The sequence below is a fragment of the Panulirus ornatus genome, chromosome 20, assembly GCF_036320965.1.
Source record: "Panulirus ornatus isolate Po-2019 chromosome 20, ASM3632096v1, whole genome shotgun sequence".
In the NCBI taxonomy this organism is placed as follows: Eukaryota; Metazoa; Arthropoda; class Malacostraca; order Decapoda; family Palinuridae; genus Panulirus; species Panulirus ornatus.
In genome coordinates this window covers 61602439-61620075 of record NC_092243.1, presented here as the reverse complement: position 1 = coordinate 61620075, position 17637 = coordinate 61602439, and the positions used below count along the sequence as shown (strand labels likewise).

The window sequence follows — 17637 nt, the reverse complement described above, 5'->3', positions numbered from 1 at the left end:
AGTGAACATGACATGACATGAAGTTAGCGAACATGACAAACGTTGAACAATTAATAATATCGCAAAAAGAAGTGCAATATCGTCAAAAAAGTAAACTTGATACAAGGATTAAGATTTTATACAGCCAGGAAGTCGGAATATTTGATCTAAAGTGTAGGAGGTAACATTTGACAGATGAGGAATGGAGTGTAAGATGTTAATATGAATCGGCAATATACGAAGGTTAGAGACGAGGAGTGAAAAGTTTAAGGGAGAAGCTAATTACAAAATATAACAATGATGTCAGAACACACACACACACACACACACACACACACACATGTAGCCACCGATCAGGGAGGAACTACACAGTCTTGGTATTAGAATTGATGACGACGTTGTTGTTGAGCTCGCGCTACAGTGGCCGTCAAATTCCATTCCCTGGCTCGGGTCGTCATCTTTCCTTTCTGCTTGCCTCGCAGACACGTGGTGTGTGGGCACTCGGTCGACAAACATATTTTTTTTTTCCCTTGTAACTCACAACACTTTCACTCCGAGATATTCATGCGGGGAGCAGTACGCGCAATCCCTGCTTTATACTGCACTTAACCTTGTTTATATATATCATATTTTTCCTCCTGTACACACACACACACACACACACACACACACACCGTAGTGTGCTAGTTAGCGCTATTGATCGTCATATATGCATGGGGTCGTCTGAGATCATACCCGCATAGGTTCGAATCCTAATGTGACAGCCGGTCCACAGTCCACCCATCTGCTCATCTTCCCCTAGCTACCTAGTACTGGCCAAGGTGTGTGTGTGTGTGTGTGTGTGTGTGTGTGTACTCGGGAGTAACGACACGGTACATATATATATACAAGGTTAAGAGACGGGGCAACACGAGCGTAAAACTTTCTCCATATAACACGCAAATAGTAATCACACACACAAACATCCCAGCCTAAGCTATTTACCCATATATCGACCAACCCCGAGGGGAGGATGAACAGCTGGGATTGACTGAGGGTAGATTATCGTTTCCTGGATTCTTAACCCATGCGCACACGACCACAGGCTAGTCAGTGTTGACTCATGGTCAGTAAGGCTAACTACTTCATCTCGTCCAGGGCATTTATAGTTTCCACATATACCACTGATTGAAATTGCAAACGACATATTGTAATGACACAATTTTTTACACTTTGTCTGATGGCAATATATATTACTTGATTTCGACTCCACGAATATTGTAACGCATGAAAAACATGTTTATATGTCAGGACTCGAGAGATCCCTTGGCGACTATAAACACACATCCCTCCGCAACATTGTAATCAATCGGTATGTTGAGGAATATATATATATATGCAGGTTTGGATGGTATTGCAGTGGAATTTATTAAAAAAGGGGGTGACTGTATTGTTGACTGGTTGGTAAGGTTATTTAATGTATGTATGACTCATGGTGAGGTGCCTGAGGATTGGCGGAATGCGTGCATAGTGCCATTGTACAAAGGCAAAGGGGATAAGAGTGAGTGCTCAAATTACAGAGGTATAAGTTTGTTGAGTATTCCTGGCAAATTATATGGGAGGGTATTGATTGAGAGGGTGAAGGCATGTACAGAGCATCAGATTGGGGAAGAGCAGTGTGGCTTCAGAAGTGGTAGAGGATGTGTGGATCAGGTGTTTGCTTTGAAGAATGTATGTGAGAAATACTTAGAAAAGCAAATGGATTTGTATGTAGCATTTATGGATCTGGAGAAGGCATATGATAGAGTTGATAGAGATGCTCTGTGGAAGGTATTAAGAATATATGGTGTGGGAGGCAAGTTGTTAGAAGCAGTGAAAAGTTTTTATCGAGGATGTAAGGCATGTGTACGTGTAGGAAGAGAGGAAAGTGATTGGTTCTCAGTGAATGTAGGTTTGCGGCAGGGGTGTGTGATGTCTCCATGGTTGTTTAATTTGTTTATGGATGGGGTTGTTAGGGAGGTGAATGCAAGAGTTTTGGAAAGAGGGGCAAGTATGAAGTCTGTTGGGGATGAGAGAGCTTGGGAAGTGAGTCAGTTGTTGTTCGCTGATGATACAGCGCTGGTGGCTGATTCATGTGAGAAACTGCAGAAGCTGGTGACTGAGTTTGGTAAAGTGTGTGAAAGAAGAAAGTTAAGAGTAAATGTGAAATAAGAGCAAGGTTATTAGGTACAGCAGGGTTGAGGGTCAATTCAATTGGGAGGTGAGTTTGAATGGAGAAAAACTGGAGGAAGTGAAGTGTTTTAGATATCTGGGAGTGGATCTGGCAGCGGATGGAACCATGGAAGCGGAAGTGGATCATAGAGTGGCGGAGGGGCGAAAATTCTGGGAGCCTTGAAGAATGTGTGGAAGTCGAGAACATTATCTCGGAAAGCAAAAATGGGTATGTTTGAAGGAATAGTGGTTCCAACAATGTTGTATGGTTGCGAGGCGTGGACTATGGATAGAGTTGTGCGCAGGAGGATGGATGTGCTGGAAATGAGATGTTTGAGGACAATGTGTGGTGTGAGGTGGTTTGATCGAGTAAGTAACGTAAGGGTAAGAGAGATGTGTGGAAATAAAAAGAGCGTGGTTGAGAGAGCAGAAGAGGGTGTTTTGAAATGGTTTGGTCACGTGGAGAGAATGAGTGAGGAAAGATTGACCAAGAGGATATATGTGTCGGAGGTGGAGGGAACGAGGAGAAGAGGGAGACCAAATTGGAGATGGAAAGATGGAGTGAAAAAGATTTTGTGTGATCGGGGCCTGAACATGCAGGAGGGTGAAAGGAGGGCAAAGAATAGAGTGAATTGGAGCAATGTGGTATACCGGGGTTGACGTGCTGTCAGTGGATTGAATCAAGGCATGTGTATGGGGGTGGGTTGAGCCATTTCTTTCGTCTGTTTCCTTGCGCTACCTCGCAAACGCGGGAGACAGCGACAAAGCAAAAAAAAAAAAATATATATATATATATATATAATTACGATTGCAAGTTCAGAAGGTGCGCGTTTAAGTTCATGGTTATCTAGTCTTGTCCTCCCTGTAGTTCTTGCTCCGAGCAGCAGCTCTTGAGTTCTCCTTGCCCTTTCAGGCTAATTTCCCTCCTGCTTTAGTATCAAAAGAGCCCTAGTGTCCACAGTGATGAAGATTTCGTATGGTATTTTATGGTGCCGTAGAATCTGTCTTATGCCCCACATGTCGAACATTGGCGTCGAAGGTAAAGTGTTTCGGCTTATCACCCAGCGTAACAGTTACATGTTGAAGGGCAGTCTCGCTCTCCGTGATGTGTGTCTGTGTGTGTGTGTGTGTGTGTGTGTGTGTGTGTGTGTGAGGACCATGAGCCGTTATGAGTCAGGTGTTTCAGGTGGTCAGGTTGGGAGGGCACAGTTGTCAAGATGTGGTCACTTGTAGCGCCTGATGGTGATGATGTCCTAGGGGGCCTAGCCTAGTCGACACCTCCTGACACCACTGTGTACACACCGTAGCCACACACACAGCACTTCCCTGTCTCCTCCCACATCATCCCTCCTCTCCTTCTCCACCATATGTAGACCTATTCCTACTCCTTGATACCCCACCACTCTACCAGTACCTTCCTTTACTACCGGTCCACTACAGTAGGCTCTTTCACCTCCTGATGCCCCATTCCATCCTTCAGTTTAGCCACTCCAGCAGCTCTGGAAAGGTGTTTCCCTCCTGTGGGTTTTAGACCGTCGAGAAATGAACAGATGAGGGTGTTGAACTGTTAAAGAGTTTCTCTTTATACATAAATGTTACATACACGAGTAGATCAGTAAAAATTATAAAACGGCAACATCTGAGGTTAAGCTTAACCACTGAGGCCCGGAGTGAAATTTAATCAGGATCTAATTTTTCACGAAGCTAAATAGAAATTGGTTGGTAGTGGGAGGGAAAAAAAATCGCACCTGCACTTGTCCTATTTACAGTCGAAAGGTCACGAGGGTAGAGTTTTACGACATCACCCCTGATGCAGGACGACGTCAAGCAGGCGTCTTGCACTGGCTATGAGAGAGAGAGAGAGAGAGAGAGAGAGAGAGAGAGAGAGGCGCCAACCAATGACCCTTGGTAAACCAGCCACCGACCAGCGAACCAACCGCGGCCGACAAACGATCCTGTGTGTGTGTGTGTGGTAGGTAACCCGAGGACCTGACACCCGAGCTGACCCACTGGTATGGAGACCATCACATTAGTCACCCGGGTCAGAGAGGAGATTGTAGGTCAGTCAGTGACGAGTGGCGCCTGGCCCACGCCACCACCACACCACCACCACATCGGCACATACAGCACACACAACACACACGCACACACAAATACGCCTCAAAATACAACGCTCGAGAGAGACGCGCATCCGACCTCTGCCGGGATTGGAACACGACAGAGAACAACAACAGATCTATACCAGAGAACAGTGATGACAGTAGCCCGTGCCAGGCTTGAATCTGGCGAATCTTTATACACACACACACACACATACACACACTCACTCACTCACACATATAGGCTTAAGGCTAGGGCGTGTGTGTGGGCGAGTTTATACATAGGAATAAAAAAATGGAACATGTATACGAAGTTGTGACGGGGCAACACGAATGTAAAACTTTCTCCCTTTAACAGTCAACATACACACACACACACACACACACACACACACACACACACACACACCTCATCAGTATGGGCCCAGCGAGACTTCTCGTCCCTGGTGCTGACCACATGTGAAAACCATTCTCATTTGCATCTCTGAATAATGTCTGTACACACACACACACACACACACACACACACACACACACACACATAGGTCTGTATGACTATGCCAGACACGAGAGAGAGAGAGAGAGAGAGAGAGAGAGAGAGAGAGAGAGAGAGAGAGAGAGAGAGAGAGAGGCAGGCGTTAAGTCTCGGTAAAGCAATGGTCATCAAATGCACCACGTCAGAGGAAGTGGATGAAGGATTAACGTAGAGGTTAGAGAAAAACTAGAACTCTAGCTAACACTGAACACTTTTCCTCCTCGTACTGTACTGGATGAGGCAACCACTGGACAGGATGGGGCAACACGTGTTAGAAATCTCAGTGTCACTGGGTGAAGAAAGACTTAAGATTAGATACGCTTGTGAAACTGTCATGAAAAGTCGTGACAGATTTCTTAAGGTGAACGCATTCCAGAACAGAAATGAATATTGTCAATTCACGCGTTTAGATTGAACATAAGAAAGTTAATGGTCGTTTTCATGAAATTCAAGTCATTGGCATTTTTTTCTTTTTTTTTTTTTGTTCAATTCTATGAAATCTTGCAGAACAAGACTACGTCTTCTGTGATCACACCTTTTACACAGATGATTTGTGCGTGCGTGTAACCCCGACAAGATTATTGTGCATCCCATGCTCATCCTGCGAGCGGTAGCGCAAAAGGATTGTATAGGTCACACACAAATAGTCGTTGGGGAAAGTAGTGATACAATTGTGTACACTTTTGCCACGGATGGAACCATTAATCTTAGGTGACGTGTTCTCTCTCTGTATCGTAGTCTGTTGAGCACCATCCTCTCAGAGACGAAATTCATCGGGTCCATAGAGTAAATGACCCGTGGTATAACTCGTATTATATAGGTTACACACGTCTTGGAAGTCTACTAATTGTCATTAGTGATAACATACTCCTTAGGGGCACTGCCCGCCCTTGCCTGTTGGTAAGAGCTGCATTTAAGTTCGAACTCCGTAAATGGCAACATCGCATTCATCACGTTGCTTGATTAGCATGACTTGTGTAAGATCTTCTCTTCCTCTGGATTTGTAGTACAAAACATTCCCTAGTCTCGGGTGGCCGCATGTTATAGCTAGAGGTATGAGCCCATTTCGTGATTAATGCGTTACCCTTCTGCAGTGGGATGGGATGAGGTACTTGACTGTGTTTCGTTCCAGTGGTTCTGTTTATAAACGTTCCAGGTTTGGCTCAGAGGAGTGTGTTGATTTAGTCCACAAACAAACTGTTTCCAGTCATTTTGTATGTGTTAATTCATTCGTTCCCTCGCTGCTACAAGAGATGTTTGAAATATTATTAGCATTTTGGGTGTTCGAAGCTGTCTGACCTTTAATTATTTGCCTAACTATAAATTTGGGCCGTTTCAGTTTGGTGACATTATAGTGCTGACGTGGCCAAGTGTGAGGTGCATTCTTTCTGCTCTCTGAAGTTGGCTCGCCTCGCTTAAAGAAGTTGTATATTGACGTCTCAAGGTTAACATTAAAAGTTTGTACATTTGTGGGTTCATTATCTTCGTACCGGTCAGAGATATGATCCAAGAACTTATCTGAAGTTCTTGTGTCGCTATTAATCTTTTTCTCTTCGGTGTGACGCCAGGGATGTTAGTTAACCTAAGCTACATGTAACCGTAACTCGTGAGTGGTAAGACAGATCATCAACAATATCAGAACTGCGAGTTGTGCCCGACGAGTTGAAGCCTATACACCCAGGTGTCAAGGACTCCTTTTATAAATGTGTGTTGCCTGATTCTTACTGATGCTTTGACTATAATCATATACATGTAGCAGTTTGATTAATCTTCTTCCACTGTGTTAGTGAAGAGATCACCCAGATTCTGGTGTCGAGTGTTTAGGGTCTCCAATTAAGACGGTAGGTTCAGTATGAATAAAGCTGGGCAGATCTTCTGTAGTGGAGGAGGTTGGTAGGTGCATAGGAATTTAGTACATTGAGTGTATATAATTGCCAACTGTACCTTGATATTGAGGCATAAGAATCCGTCTGGCTTTTGGGAAGATATTGGTACACGAGGTAATGCCTGTTTCACATACATTAGATAAGCGTTGGTAGACCTAGGACTGTGATTGGGTAATTTACGTGGGGGGGTTTACCAGGAGGCGTTCGACATTCTTGTAGACATATGACGTCAATGCCTTCGGTGATGACCTTGTGATGGAGGTCAGAATATCCGTTTTTTGTTGTTTTCGAAAGCAATGCTCCAACCGAGTGTTGTGATGCAACTATATTCTTGACTAATGTTCCTGTTGGCCATTTTCATTTAAAAGCTGCTTTCATCTTCCTTATGATGTCAAGTCTTTCATGTATTTCTTTACACCTGTTTAGCGCAACGCTTCTGACATTTCCAGTCCTGCAGAATGACTTAATAGGTCTCATTTTCTTTCACCAGCGAAGTCTTTTGGATTTGTCTCCTTCTTTCATCTCCTTGTCATCATCATCATCTACGAGGAGCAACACCGTATCTCCTGACAGTGATACACTGTTGTTGATCTTTTCATTTTTTAAGTATTATTTGTTTTTGCTGCTCGGTAACCTTCTCGCTTGCACCAATGTCATTTCTCGCTAAGTACATCAATATGAACACATAAGACCTCGTCACCATGAAGGATCCACAGAATCCTGCCTTCATACTCGCAGCCTTCTCACGACTCTTATTACCTCATGTATGTGTATACATTCAGTCCATCACGAACAACCCGTCTCCCAACAATCCCCACTCCCTTGGTCACACACACACACACACACACACACACACACACACACACACACACACACACATAGCGTCCTAGCTACGTCTCTTCGTCGTATATCAGCTGACAGTTGTATTTCCTTTCTTGGATCTCCCCTGATGATGTGATTATTACACGAAAGTGCATTTGGGAAGCTATCGTGTTTCATTTCTCCATGGTCTCGTAGGAATAAATATATATATATATATATATATATATATATATATATATATATATATATATATATATATATATATAGATAGATAGATAGATATAGATATATAATGAACGGAAAAATGGAATGAGGAGAGGAGCTTGCAATTGGAAGCACAGCCTTTGCGAATCCTTGTTTTACTATTGATGTCGTTATTGATGGACACGTGAGTGATGGAAGTTAAAATGGTGATGAGGATGATGACAGATACAAAACACTATGATTAACACCAGGACAAATTAGAGTAAAATATTAACCTTTAACAGCGTGAGAGGAAGGACCACATGGAAATTATCGGTTTCATAGGACAAGAGCTGAAGTTATGGGAGATGGTTTGATTATTTGCGAGTAGTGTAGTGGATAGTGTAGTGTGGTGAAGCCAGTGAGAACAGGAAGGCTGGCACTTGTGAGGTTGGGTATGGAAGCTGCTGACAAGAACCTTAGGAACCAAGACAGAAGCGAGTCAATGACGTAGTGTTGCCAGTCCTGTTGTACGGAGCAACAACATGGACGCTGACAGCCACTGAAAAGAAGAAAAAAGAAAGACTGAATGCCACTGAAACGGAACTACTGAGAAGATTGTCAACGTCAGATGTAAAGATTTTTGTAAGGTATAAAGATTTAAGGACATACAGTTGAACAGTTCCCAGAGAGACTGCGTCTCCGAACAGCGAGTATGAAATGGTCTGGACATGTGGAGAAGACGGGAGACAATGGGGAACCCAGGAGGGCGTTGAGGGAGGAGGTGCCTGGAGGTGGGAGGTGGAGGTGGAGATGATCTCGTGGTGAAGCCAAGACAGCTAGCTGGATGTGGTGACGCAGGACCTGAGGGACGCGGAACTCTGCGGGGAAAAGCAAACGAGAAAGAGTCGAGGATGAAGGAATGTGAGTGGGAAGACGTGGCATCAGCCTCATAGTGCTAGAGAGAGAGAGAGAGAGAGAGAGAGAGAGAGAAAGAGAGAGAGAGAGAGAGCCATGGTGCGTTCAAAAATGCATTTTCTTCACTACATGTGACATATTACTCCCCATCAGACATAGCCTGCTAATCAGACCGTATACACTTGTAGTTACTGCTGTAACTACGTACATCACAGTCAAACAATAACCAAATGAAACGATACAACCAACCTAACCTTGAGTGAATGGCTGCAACTGCTAGAGTGAAGTGGCGTACTTGTGTTACATTTAAACGTCGCATTGAAGACCGCAGAAATAATGTATGACTTTAAGTACACTTGCTATCATGCACAAGGACACACACACACACACACACACACACACACACACACACAATAATTAAGCTTCCATCCCTTGTCATTAATTCTCGATGACCCTTATAGATAAATAATCGCCAATCGCACAGTTTAGCTCATCTGATCCCATGATTATACCGATCTGAACACACTACCCGCCAGGTGATGTAAAAGGGATTGGCCAAAAAGCCGTTTCTACGGGAATGATTGTATCTGACGCCACGATCAGCAGCTACGCAATAGACGAAAAAGAATTTGTTTTTCCTCTCTATTTTTTTTTTTTCTTCTGGTATCATATCCAGGTTGCCCTAATAATCATACGGCCTCCACCCAACACTTTCACCACCAGACACTGTAAACGTCCAATCATATTTACAACTAGATATGATTTACAATCCTTACTAACTTTTTTTTTTTACTTCAACAGCAAACATTGAAAAAGATGAACAGTTCAAGATCACAGCTTACATGAAGGTAAACCTGGTTATCTGTTGGAGATTATGGACGAAAAGTATTGGAAACAGATGTATGAAACATCATTGTAGTATATATATAAGAATGCTTATCCAAGAAGGGAGATATGTAACGTAATTCATTTGAAAATTTCTATTTTTCTCTATATCACTGAGTCGCAGAAAATCGATTCATTTGTCAATTGTATAAAGGACTTTCATCCTACAATTTTGATGCGCATCCAAAATGCGAATAACACCGAAAATGTTTTGCTATTTCATTCTTATTACAGACTTCGTCTACAGTAATTTACCGTTGATGACAGTCAGTATCAGCATATTACTAGCACGTATAAGCCAAAGGCAATTGTCGCTTGGAATATTACGATTACATTTCTCACTCGTATCATTCGTAAATCGATTAACAAGTAGTTCGATTAACAAGTCCGTCACAAATTGTTTTCTAGATATGAATATACGACACATTTATCGTCACTCGTCTTTCCTTTCGCCTTCAGTGTGTCAGCCGCTCTCTTTGTCATCGTCTTTGGCTTCAGTAAACTGCAAGATATAACACGAAGGGGTTTTTTCCCCGGCAAGCGATGAGACATGATTGATCCAGAGTTGTTTCAGGACCTCGTATTATCATCCGTGAGCGAGAGGATCCGGAGACGGTATGCGGGAAGGTTGCCAATTTCTGCAACATCCGCCGAGAAAGGAGGGGGATGCTTCCGTTAGCCCCACTGAGGCATGGCTTTCCGTAATGTGTGGACTTTAAGATCGCTTATGACGGATTTACACAGGTGACTGCTATTTACTAAGCATATATGGTGGTCCGCGCGTAAAAATTTGCCTCACTCTTACGGTCAGTACTTGTTTACATGGCTTCACAGTATTCTAGTCTCCTTGGCAAAATGTAATTGTTTTTTCCTAATATTTTCCTCTTAAGTCTTTCGACTTCCCTGTCTTTTTCCCTCCTGCAGGAAAGTTATTTTTTTTTTTTATCATTTTCCGTGTTTTCCGTGGGGCAACCTGTCATTACCTAGTCTGTAGTTACTTGTTCGTGTTGTAAGGTGTGGGAGATCTATACTCGTGAGGCCGCCACACGTAGCTGGGGCATGGGATGGGAGTGAGGACTGATGACACACACACACACACACACACACACACATAGTGTATGTATACGTGGTCTTCACATAGTGTATGATGTATGTAGTCAATGACATACCCATAACACCTGAGGATGGTGTTCAAACGCTTTTCGTATTGATGGATGTAGTTTGATTCTGACGGCTTTAAAGACCGTGAGCAGTTAACCCCAACCACCCAATTGACTGACTTGACTGATTGACGGAAATCATAAGTGTTTGTTTTTTCCTTCGTGTCAGAAGCTATGTATGAGTGAGCCAGTGACAGTACGAAAGTGGTACACGAGACTGAAAGTTTTATTTGAGGACTACGTTAACATTATCCTGTTATCAGTCCTCTGTCATTGGTTTATTACAACTTGGTTAACGATGCTGTCTGTATTGCTGGTTTATTACAACTCTCTTAACGATGCTGTATTGCTGGTGTATTACAACTTTTCCTGCTTGATGGAAGTCTGAACATTTTTGTTACACAATACTTGATAGCTGCAGCGTCACAGTTAACCTTCGAGGCAACGTTGTCAGTAAGATTTCCATGAAATGTGGTCTCAGTCACTCGCATAATCTACACACACACACACACACACACACACACACACACACACAGAGGAGATGAGGAGGACCAGCGAGTGGAGAACCCCTCTACCCGCACAGTACATATAGGTGATTATCCATACACAGACGAACTCTCTCTCACACACACACACACACACACACACACACACACACACACAAACTAATACACCAATGTATGGAGATATTTGATGAAACTCAGCCAAGAATGGACGAACTATGAAATGCATCGGAGGAAAACACTCTTCGTCTGGTTCTGTCAGCTCGCCTGGGTTAGTGAGGTGTTGATCCGATAAAAAACAATAAATAAAAAGGTTCCCCATGGCCGAGCAGAACCCGGCCCACCGCCTCTTTACGTGACCACACCCTCATTCCAAGACACTGCCTCCATGAGAGGAGGATGAAGAATTTTTAGCTAACGTTTAGCTGTTTTCCCTTACGTCTACACAAGGCCTGCTACAGTGTAGCCAGTTGTCATCTGCCTAGGCTTCCTCTTGCCTTACGGTATCCTACATCGAATTACCTTAGCAAAATACTGCCCAGTTTTCGACCCTGGACAGAATATACGTTCACTTTCTACCCGTCCGAATATTTATGAGTAAAAATGCGTCATAGCTCAGACAACTGTGTGTGGGTCGGTATGTGTGAGAGAGAGGAGGTTGAAATGCGATTTTGAAGCGAAGATAGTGTGAGTTACTTATACGATGTCTGAAATTGTTTATTTTATGTTAGCCGACACATCACGGACAACTGAATGCCCTAATAAATGTCATCTCATTAACGGTGTATATATATATATATATATATATATATATATATATATATATATATATATATATATATATATATATATATATATACGCTAGTCTAAGCCAGACACCCAATTTTTCGACTTGACCCCAAAAGGAGGATAAACAGCTGGATTGACTGTGTACAGACTGCCGCAACCAGGACTGGAGCCTGTGCGCTCGACCCTGAATGCGTCACGGTTAGTAGCACTAACCGCTACACCACGACGGAGGAGAAAAAATACTGCTAATGGCGACGGACACAGCTCGAGCGAGACAAAGGAAGAGCGGTCGGCAATGCTTAGTAGCCTCAGGGGCCAACTGACTCTATGCTCGCCAACCACCGACCTTCACTACGTCCCCTTCAGGCAAAAACCTGAAGACCCTCGCTAGGTCCTGGTGGCTTGGCTAGGCCCTCCTTTGGTCCAGGGTACGACACACACCGCCCTCTACCCCCCCAAACCTCTTTCTTTACCGCTGCGCACCAGTGGGCTCCACAGAATCGCAAAGGACGTGAGGGGTTTCGAGAGCGAGGTGGTGTGTGCACTCGCTTGAGCAAGACTTCTTTTACAATGCTAGATGGTGAGGTACTCGTCCCCATTGACGGACAGGCCCTTAACCTGCCTTAGAACTGAAAAAAAAAAACTACATTTGTTCCAGTGGATAATACCACATTAGGGCCCATCCTGGAGGGTAGAAAAATGAGGAATTTCAGAGCCCCGTTTTCTCATGTTTTACCTTCGCCACAGAAGATTGATATAGAAAATGAATGACTTCAGGTTATTGCTAGTCTGTCTACGCACATGGCAACGGGTGGCATAGTTTGTGTGTGTGTGTGTGTGTGTGTGTGTGTGTGTGTGTGTGTAAACAAGGTCCTCCAAACAAGTTTGGGAGAAAAAAAAATTCTGAAAACCTCTTACCTTCGGAAGAGGACCCCTCACACCCTCTCCCAGCTACTCGGAAGAAGTTGGTCTATATTTCCGAGTATTGTGGCTCTTCCCATTCCTTCCCGGCCTCACAACCTACCTCTCCCTGAACACACATACACCCTCCTCTCCCCAGCGCCCTCGACCACTGCCAAACATATACTTTACCTGACTCTTTTTCCTACCGTTCGCCCGCGAGGCTACGTCGCCATGAAATTCACACCGCTTATTAGAGCCCCCATTTTTTTAACCCATCTTAGACGTCCGTAAGAACTAGTTCAGCTGCTTATGTTTGCCCTTGGGATGGAGGCCACAGAGTTATTTACATTAGCGTCTCCTCAGTGTATTGTCCTTATCATGGAGAAGGAAATCATGCGCGCATGATTCTTGAGCTCGTGGAGGCAATTCCAGTGAGGTCATGTTTGCTTGGTATATTTCTATGAAAATTATGTTCGAAATTTTCTTTTATAAATAACGTCGTCTGTGTCACCATAATTATCATGCAGGGGAAAAACTTGTTCACATGAACATGCACAAAATGATATGTATGCGACTCGGGTTGAATATACGGTCCTTCTTGTGTATAGCGCTCATATATTTCTAACTCCTTTCGTCACTGGATGGGATGAATCAAGTGTGCAGATTCTAAAAAAACACGTCCACGTCAATCTCCACCTCCACGTGACCGTGGGAGGATGAAATATCCTTCATATACATAGGATCTCGGCATGTTTTTCACTACCTGCTTCCCTCGTCCAGGTAAACATGCGTCTCTTACCCATCAAGCACCTCCATTGGAAACGGTGTTATTACCCAGTCGAAATCCCTCAATGTCTTGGCAATTCATTCATGACTACATTTGCCTCAATCTTTGTCCGCCTCCTCCTCGTATATCCTCTCGCACAAACTGTCGTAATTTTACGAGGACGTAATTTACTCGTCAACACCGTCGTAATACTTGTAAGACTAATTTACTCCCCATTACACATGCATGAGACTCTCACGACTTTTGTATAATGTACAGACGCCTCCACTTCCAACTGGGACAGCCAGCGTTTTCAGTTCTCTCTTTCCGTGAGATGTGAACCCAGCGAGTATCGACTCGCTACTTCGAAGCTTTCATTTGAATAGATTTAGCTCTCGTAGCCCGGTGTTCTGCTCATCACTTCGAGGTCGTTATTAGTCTCCGCAACCTCTAACTATATGTGTCGTTAACTTCGGTGTCGATAAACTAACTAACAAGGTGTTGTGATGTCACGCCTTCCTCTCTATGGCATGTGAACCTGAGATCAACTCGTGAGTTCGAAGCCAAAAGTGGGTCAACAGAGGAGGTGTCTGAGCTCGGGATGTGAGGCCACGCTAGTCACCCTGTGACGCCAGGGTGACTGTGGTGTCGGCTTAATTGTTCAAACACAATAATAGGTATATGGTAGGCATTTTCTTAGAGCGTGGCGTGAGTGTGGTGCGAGTTCTGTGGTGATGGTGGTGGTCACTACGGGATGGGTCACATATTAGCTAGGAGTCGTCACGAATGATTCATACAGATATCCTCCAGCTTGGCATCAGACGGTGAGATTACAGTGAAGTCTGTATTGCTTCGCCTTGTATATGAGCTTTGAAATGCCTTTTCCGAATATACCCCACGTCACCATACTCGATATGAACTGGAAAATGACAGAATTGGAAAATGACAAGTGGGCATTATCTGACCAACCGACATTTTCATTTATACCCATTTTACCAGTTTGCACAAATTTGCTTACGCGATACTAATTTACAATGTGTTATTACATTCTTCCTATCATTAGAATCATCAGATGAGCTTGTGATAAATCATGTTTCTCAAATGTAGCAGCAACCATTCTCGTGCTCTAGGTATTGCCGGAAGCGAACAAGGACCACAGCTTATATTTCTACATGACACAGCGGACAGGATGCAGTAACTTGTTACTTTACCGGGACCAAACCACCACCACAATATGATGCCTACCATTTCCACAAAGATTGCTTACTGACCACAACATATTGGCACACCTATGTGGTGTTGACCCGACCCCTTTCTCCTGACATCACAACATCTCGCTATACACACCGCCACACTGTAGCCAACACCATACTTCTGTTACAGCCTGTAAACTGGGATACATTACATGGATCAATTCATATTCGTTATACATAAGAATGTTTGGCAGCTTCCTGGGGCATTAAACTGAGAACGAAATGGTCAAGTAACTATTCAGATGCGACCTTTACTACTACGCGGGTCGTAAGAGCTGGCCCCTTACGACAAACCCAGCAGCAGGTGTGAAGGTCACCTTCGAGTAGATAACATTTTGCTTATGTCGCTGGAAGGAATGACGTGGCCTGTGGGTGTTTGTGTGTCTGTGTGCTAATTAAAGGTGGGTGGGTGGAGTTGCATCATCATCATCATGGAATAATCTCTAACACAAACTGCGAATAACGTCATAATTTGCGATTAACATCGCCCACCAGCATTTTTGCTTAGTCCTCCTTGTTTCGACATTTGTTTCGTACAATATTGCGTTGGATGTATGTAGGTGTCGACTACCAGCGTCGTCCTCTGTCACCCGTCTCCACTTCTTGCCTTGTCATTCCCCCTCACACTCCCGCTGCCCCAACCCAAGTTACTCGTGAAAGCTTCGAGGTGGTAGGTCGATTTCTCCCCCTGGGTTCACACCGCACGGAAACGGAGGACTGACAACGCCGACTGTCCCTTGTTGGAAGCGGAGGCGACTCTGCATAACTCTTACTCGCACCCTCATTTTCTCCAGGGACACCTCCTCTCTCCCCTTTAGGGCTAGCTACAGCAGCTTCCCTCTCTCCCTTAGAGTTAGAGCTTTCCCTCTCTAGAGCTTCCTTCCCTCCCACCCAGGGTTTGCACACCAGCCCCTCTTATCGTGAAGTCTGCACTTTGTCTGCTTCTCTGTGGCTTTGAGACTCGACTTCCGTTCCTTGAAGTACTCTAATATCAAGCACTGCTAACCCCCCCCCCCCCACACACACAAACACACACACACAAAGTCATCTTAAACGAATGCTTCTCCGAATCATTACCATTTAAACTGGCATTACGCTACTCTTTTCAAAGCACGGAAGCTTTGATATTAGTTGCATTTAATTTCAACTTTTACCACCTGCACCCTTCGTAATATAATACCTCTCTCTCTCTCTCTCTCTCTCTCTCTCTCTCTCTCTCTCTCTCTCTCTCTCTCTCTCTCTCTCTCTCTTCCTATCTATCTATCTCCTTCATCCCTTATTCAATGTCTCGTTTCCCTTCATTGTTTACCCCCTGCTGTATAACTTAATATTTGAATTCTCCGACCCCCTTTCTCTGAATATCTTTCTTCACTCATATCTATCCCCGTATCTACCATTATTTATTTGATCGTGGTCTCGCCGAGGACAATCTCGTGGAAAAACATCTCAATCCAATGGAGTCTATCCTTTCCCTACTACTGATTGCGGCGCAGCCTTGAAGCTGCAGAGTCACGCATGGTGAAGGAATCTTTGGGCTTATATGGTAATGATAATAATTAATAATAATAATAATGCGCTTCAATGTCTTATTTTTTTTTTTTTAACTTTTTCAGCTTTCCAGTATGTTGTACCTGCCTCACCTCGACGTCTTTTGATGTTGCATACCTCACCACTGTAGCAGTCTTAGCCAGTACGGTCATGGCGACACCAGCCATCCTTTGACTAGACCCTTTTTTTTCTTTTTGTCATCTTATGTTTCCATTTCCTAAAACCTCTCCATTCCCTCTCGTCTATCTTCCATTCACACTAGTCCCTAAAACATTTGGAGCACGTCAGAAACGACTTCATTAGCCTCGTTCCCAGCAGCCTAATTGTCGTATTCCCTCTAACCTAAACGAGGCAAATCTTGGTATCATCTACTCGAAAATATTCCCCCTTAAACTGTCATTCATATATTTATGACCGTTGAAAATTATACCCTCCAGCTCGAGTAAACTTCGCCTTTCAATCTCTTTTTTTTCCCCCATCCTGTTGCTTATATATATATATATATATATATATATATATATATATATATATATATATATATATATATATATATATATAATACACCCATTCCAATCGGCCATTACAATAGGCTTGTATATTTTCAGGTAACCGCGTCAAAGACAAGAGAGTGGCAATTTCTCTCACCCGCCAACCCAATGATGACGAGCATCACGGAGTCGCCACTGCTGATGCCCTCCTGGTCGTCGTCGTCGTCATCGTCGTCGTCGTCGTCATCGTCGTCGTTCCAGTCGCCATCATCGAAGGTGTGGGTCTTCAGGATGAGACTGCCGAAGACGATGACCAGCCCACTGAACACGATCACGAACAACAGTACTCGACGAGTTATCCTCCACGGACCAACCTGTGAGGTAGATGATGGCGTTAGTGACAAGTCTCTCTCTCTCTCTCTCTCTCTCTCTCTCTCTCTCTCTCTCTCTCTCTCTCTCTCTCTCTCTCTCTCTCTCTCTCTCTCAACCCCAAGCAGACACGAGCCCAATACACACCCTCCAGTGACGTTGATTGGACGGCCTCTCCCACTGCGCAAAACACCACACACACACACACACACACACACACACACACACACACACACACACTCCCTCACTCACTCACTAAATGCCCTTAGAACCCAAACTGACACCAGATCCGGACACTTAAATGAATCCCTCAACATCCTGTACACACAATCTATCAGCTGTGCTTAGACCTACCCCTCAC

The 17637-nt window shown here is 44.0% G+C and overlaps 1 protein-coding gene and 1 long non-coding RNA gene across 10 annotated transcripts in view; one reads left to right on the top strand and one right to left on the bottom strand.

Moving 5' to 3' along the window:
• The window catches only part of LOC139756063 (uncharacterized), a 79087-nt gene that overhangs the window by 2087 nt on the left and 59363 nt on the right, over positions 1–17637 (bottom strand). For all 7 annotated transcript variants that reach the window (XM_071675068.1, XM_071675069.1, XM_071675067.1 and 4 more), the window contains exon 3: positions 17065–17281. In XM_071675068.1, the coding sequence (XP_071531169.1) occupies positions 17065–17281 (217 nt within the window). The remainder of the gene's footprint in view (positions 1–17064; positions 17282–17637) is intronic.
• Positions 1–17637, top strand: part of LOC139756065 (uncharacterized) — a 56857-nt gene that overhangs the window by 11426 nt on the left and 27794 nt on the right. For all 3 annotated transcript variants that reach the window (XR_011714253.1, XR_011714251.1, XR_011714252.1), the window contains exon 2: positions 17025–17288. This is a non-coding gene — a long non-coding RNA (uncharacterized lncRNA). The remainder of the gene's footprint in view (positions 1–17024; positions 17289–17637) is intronic.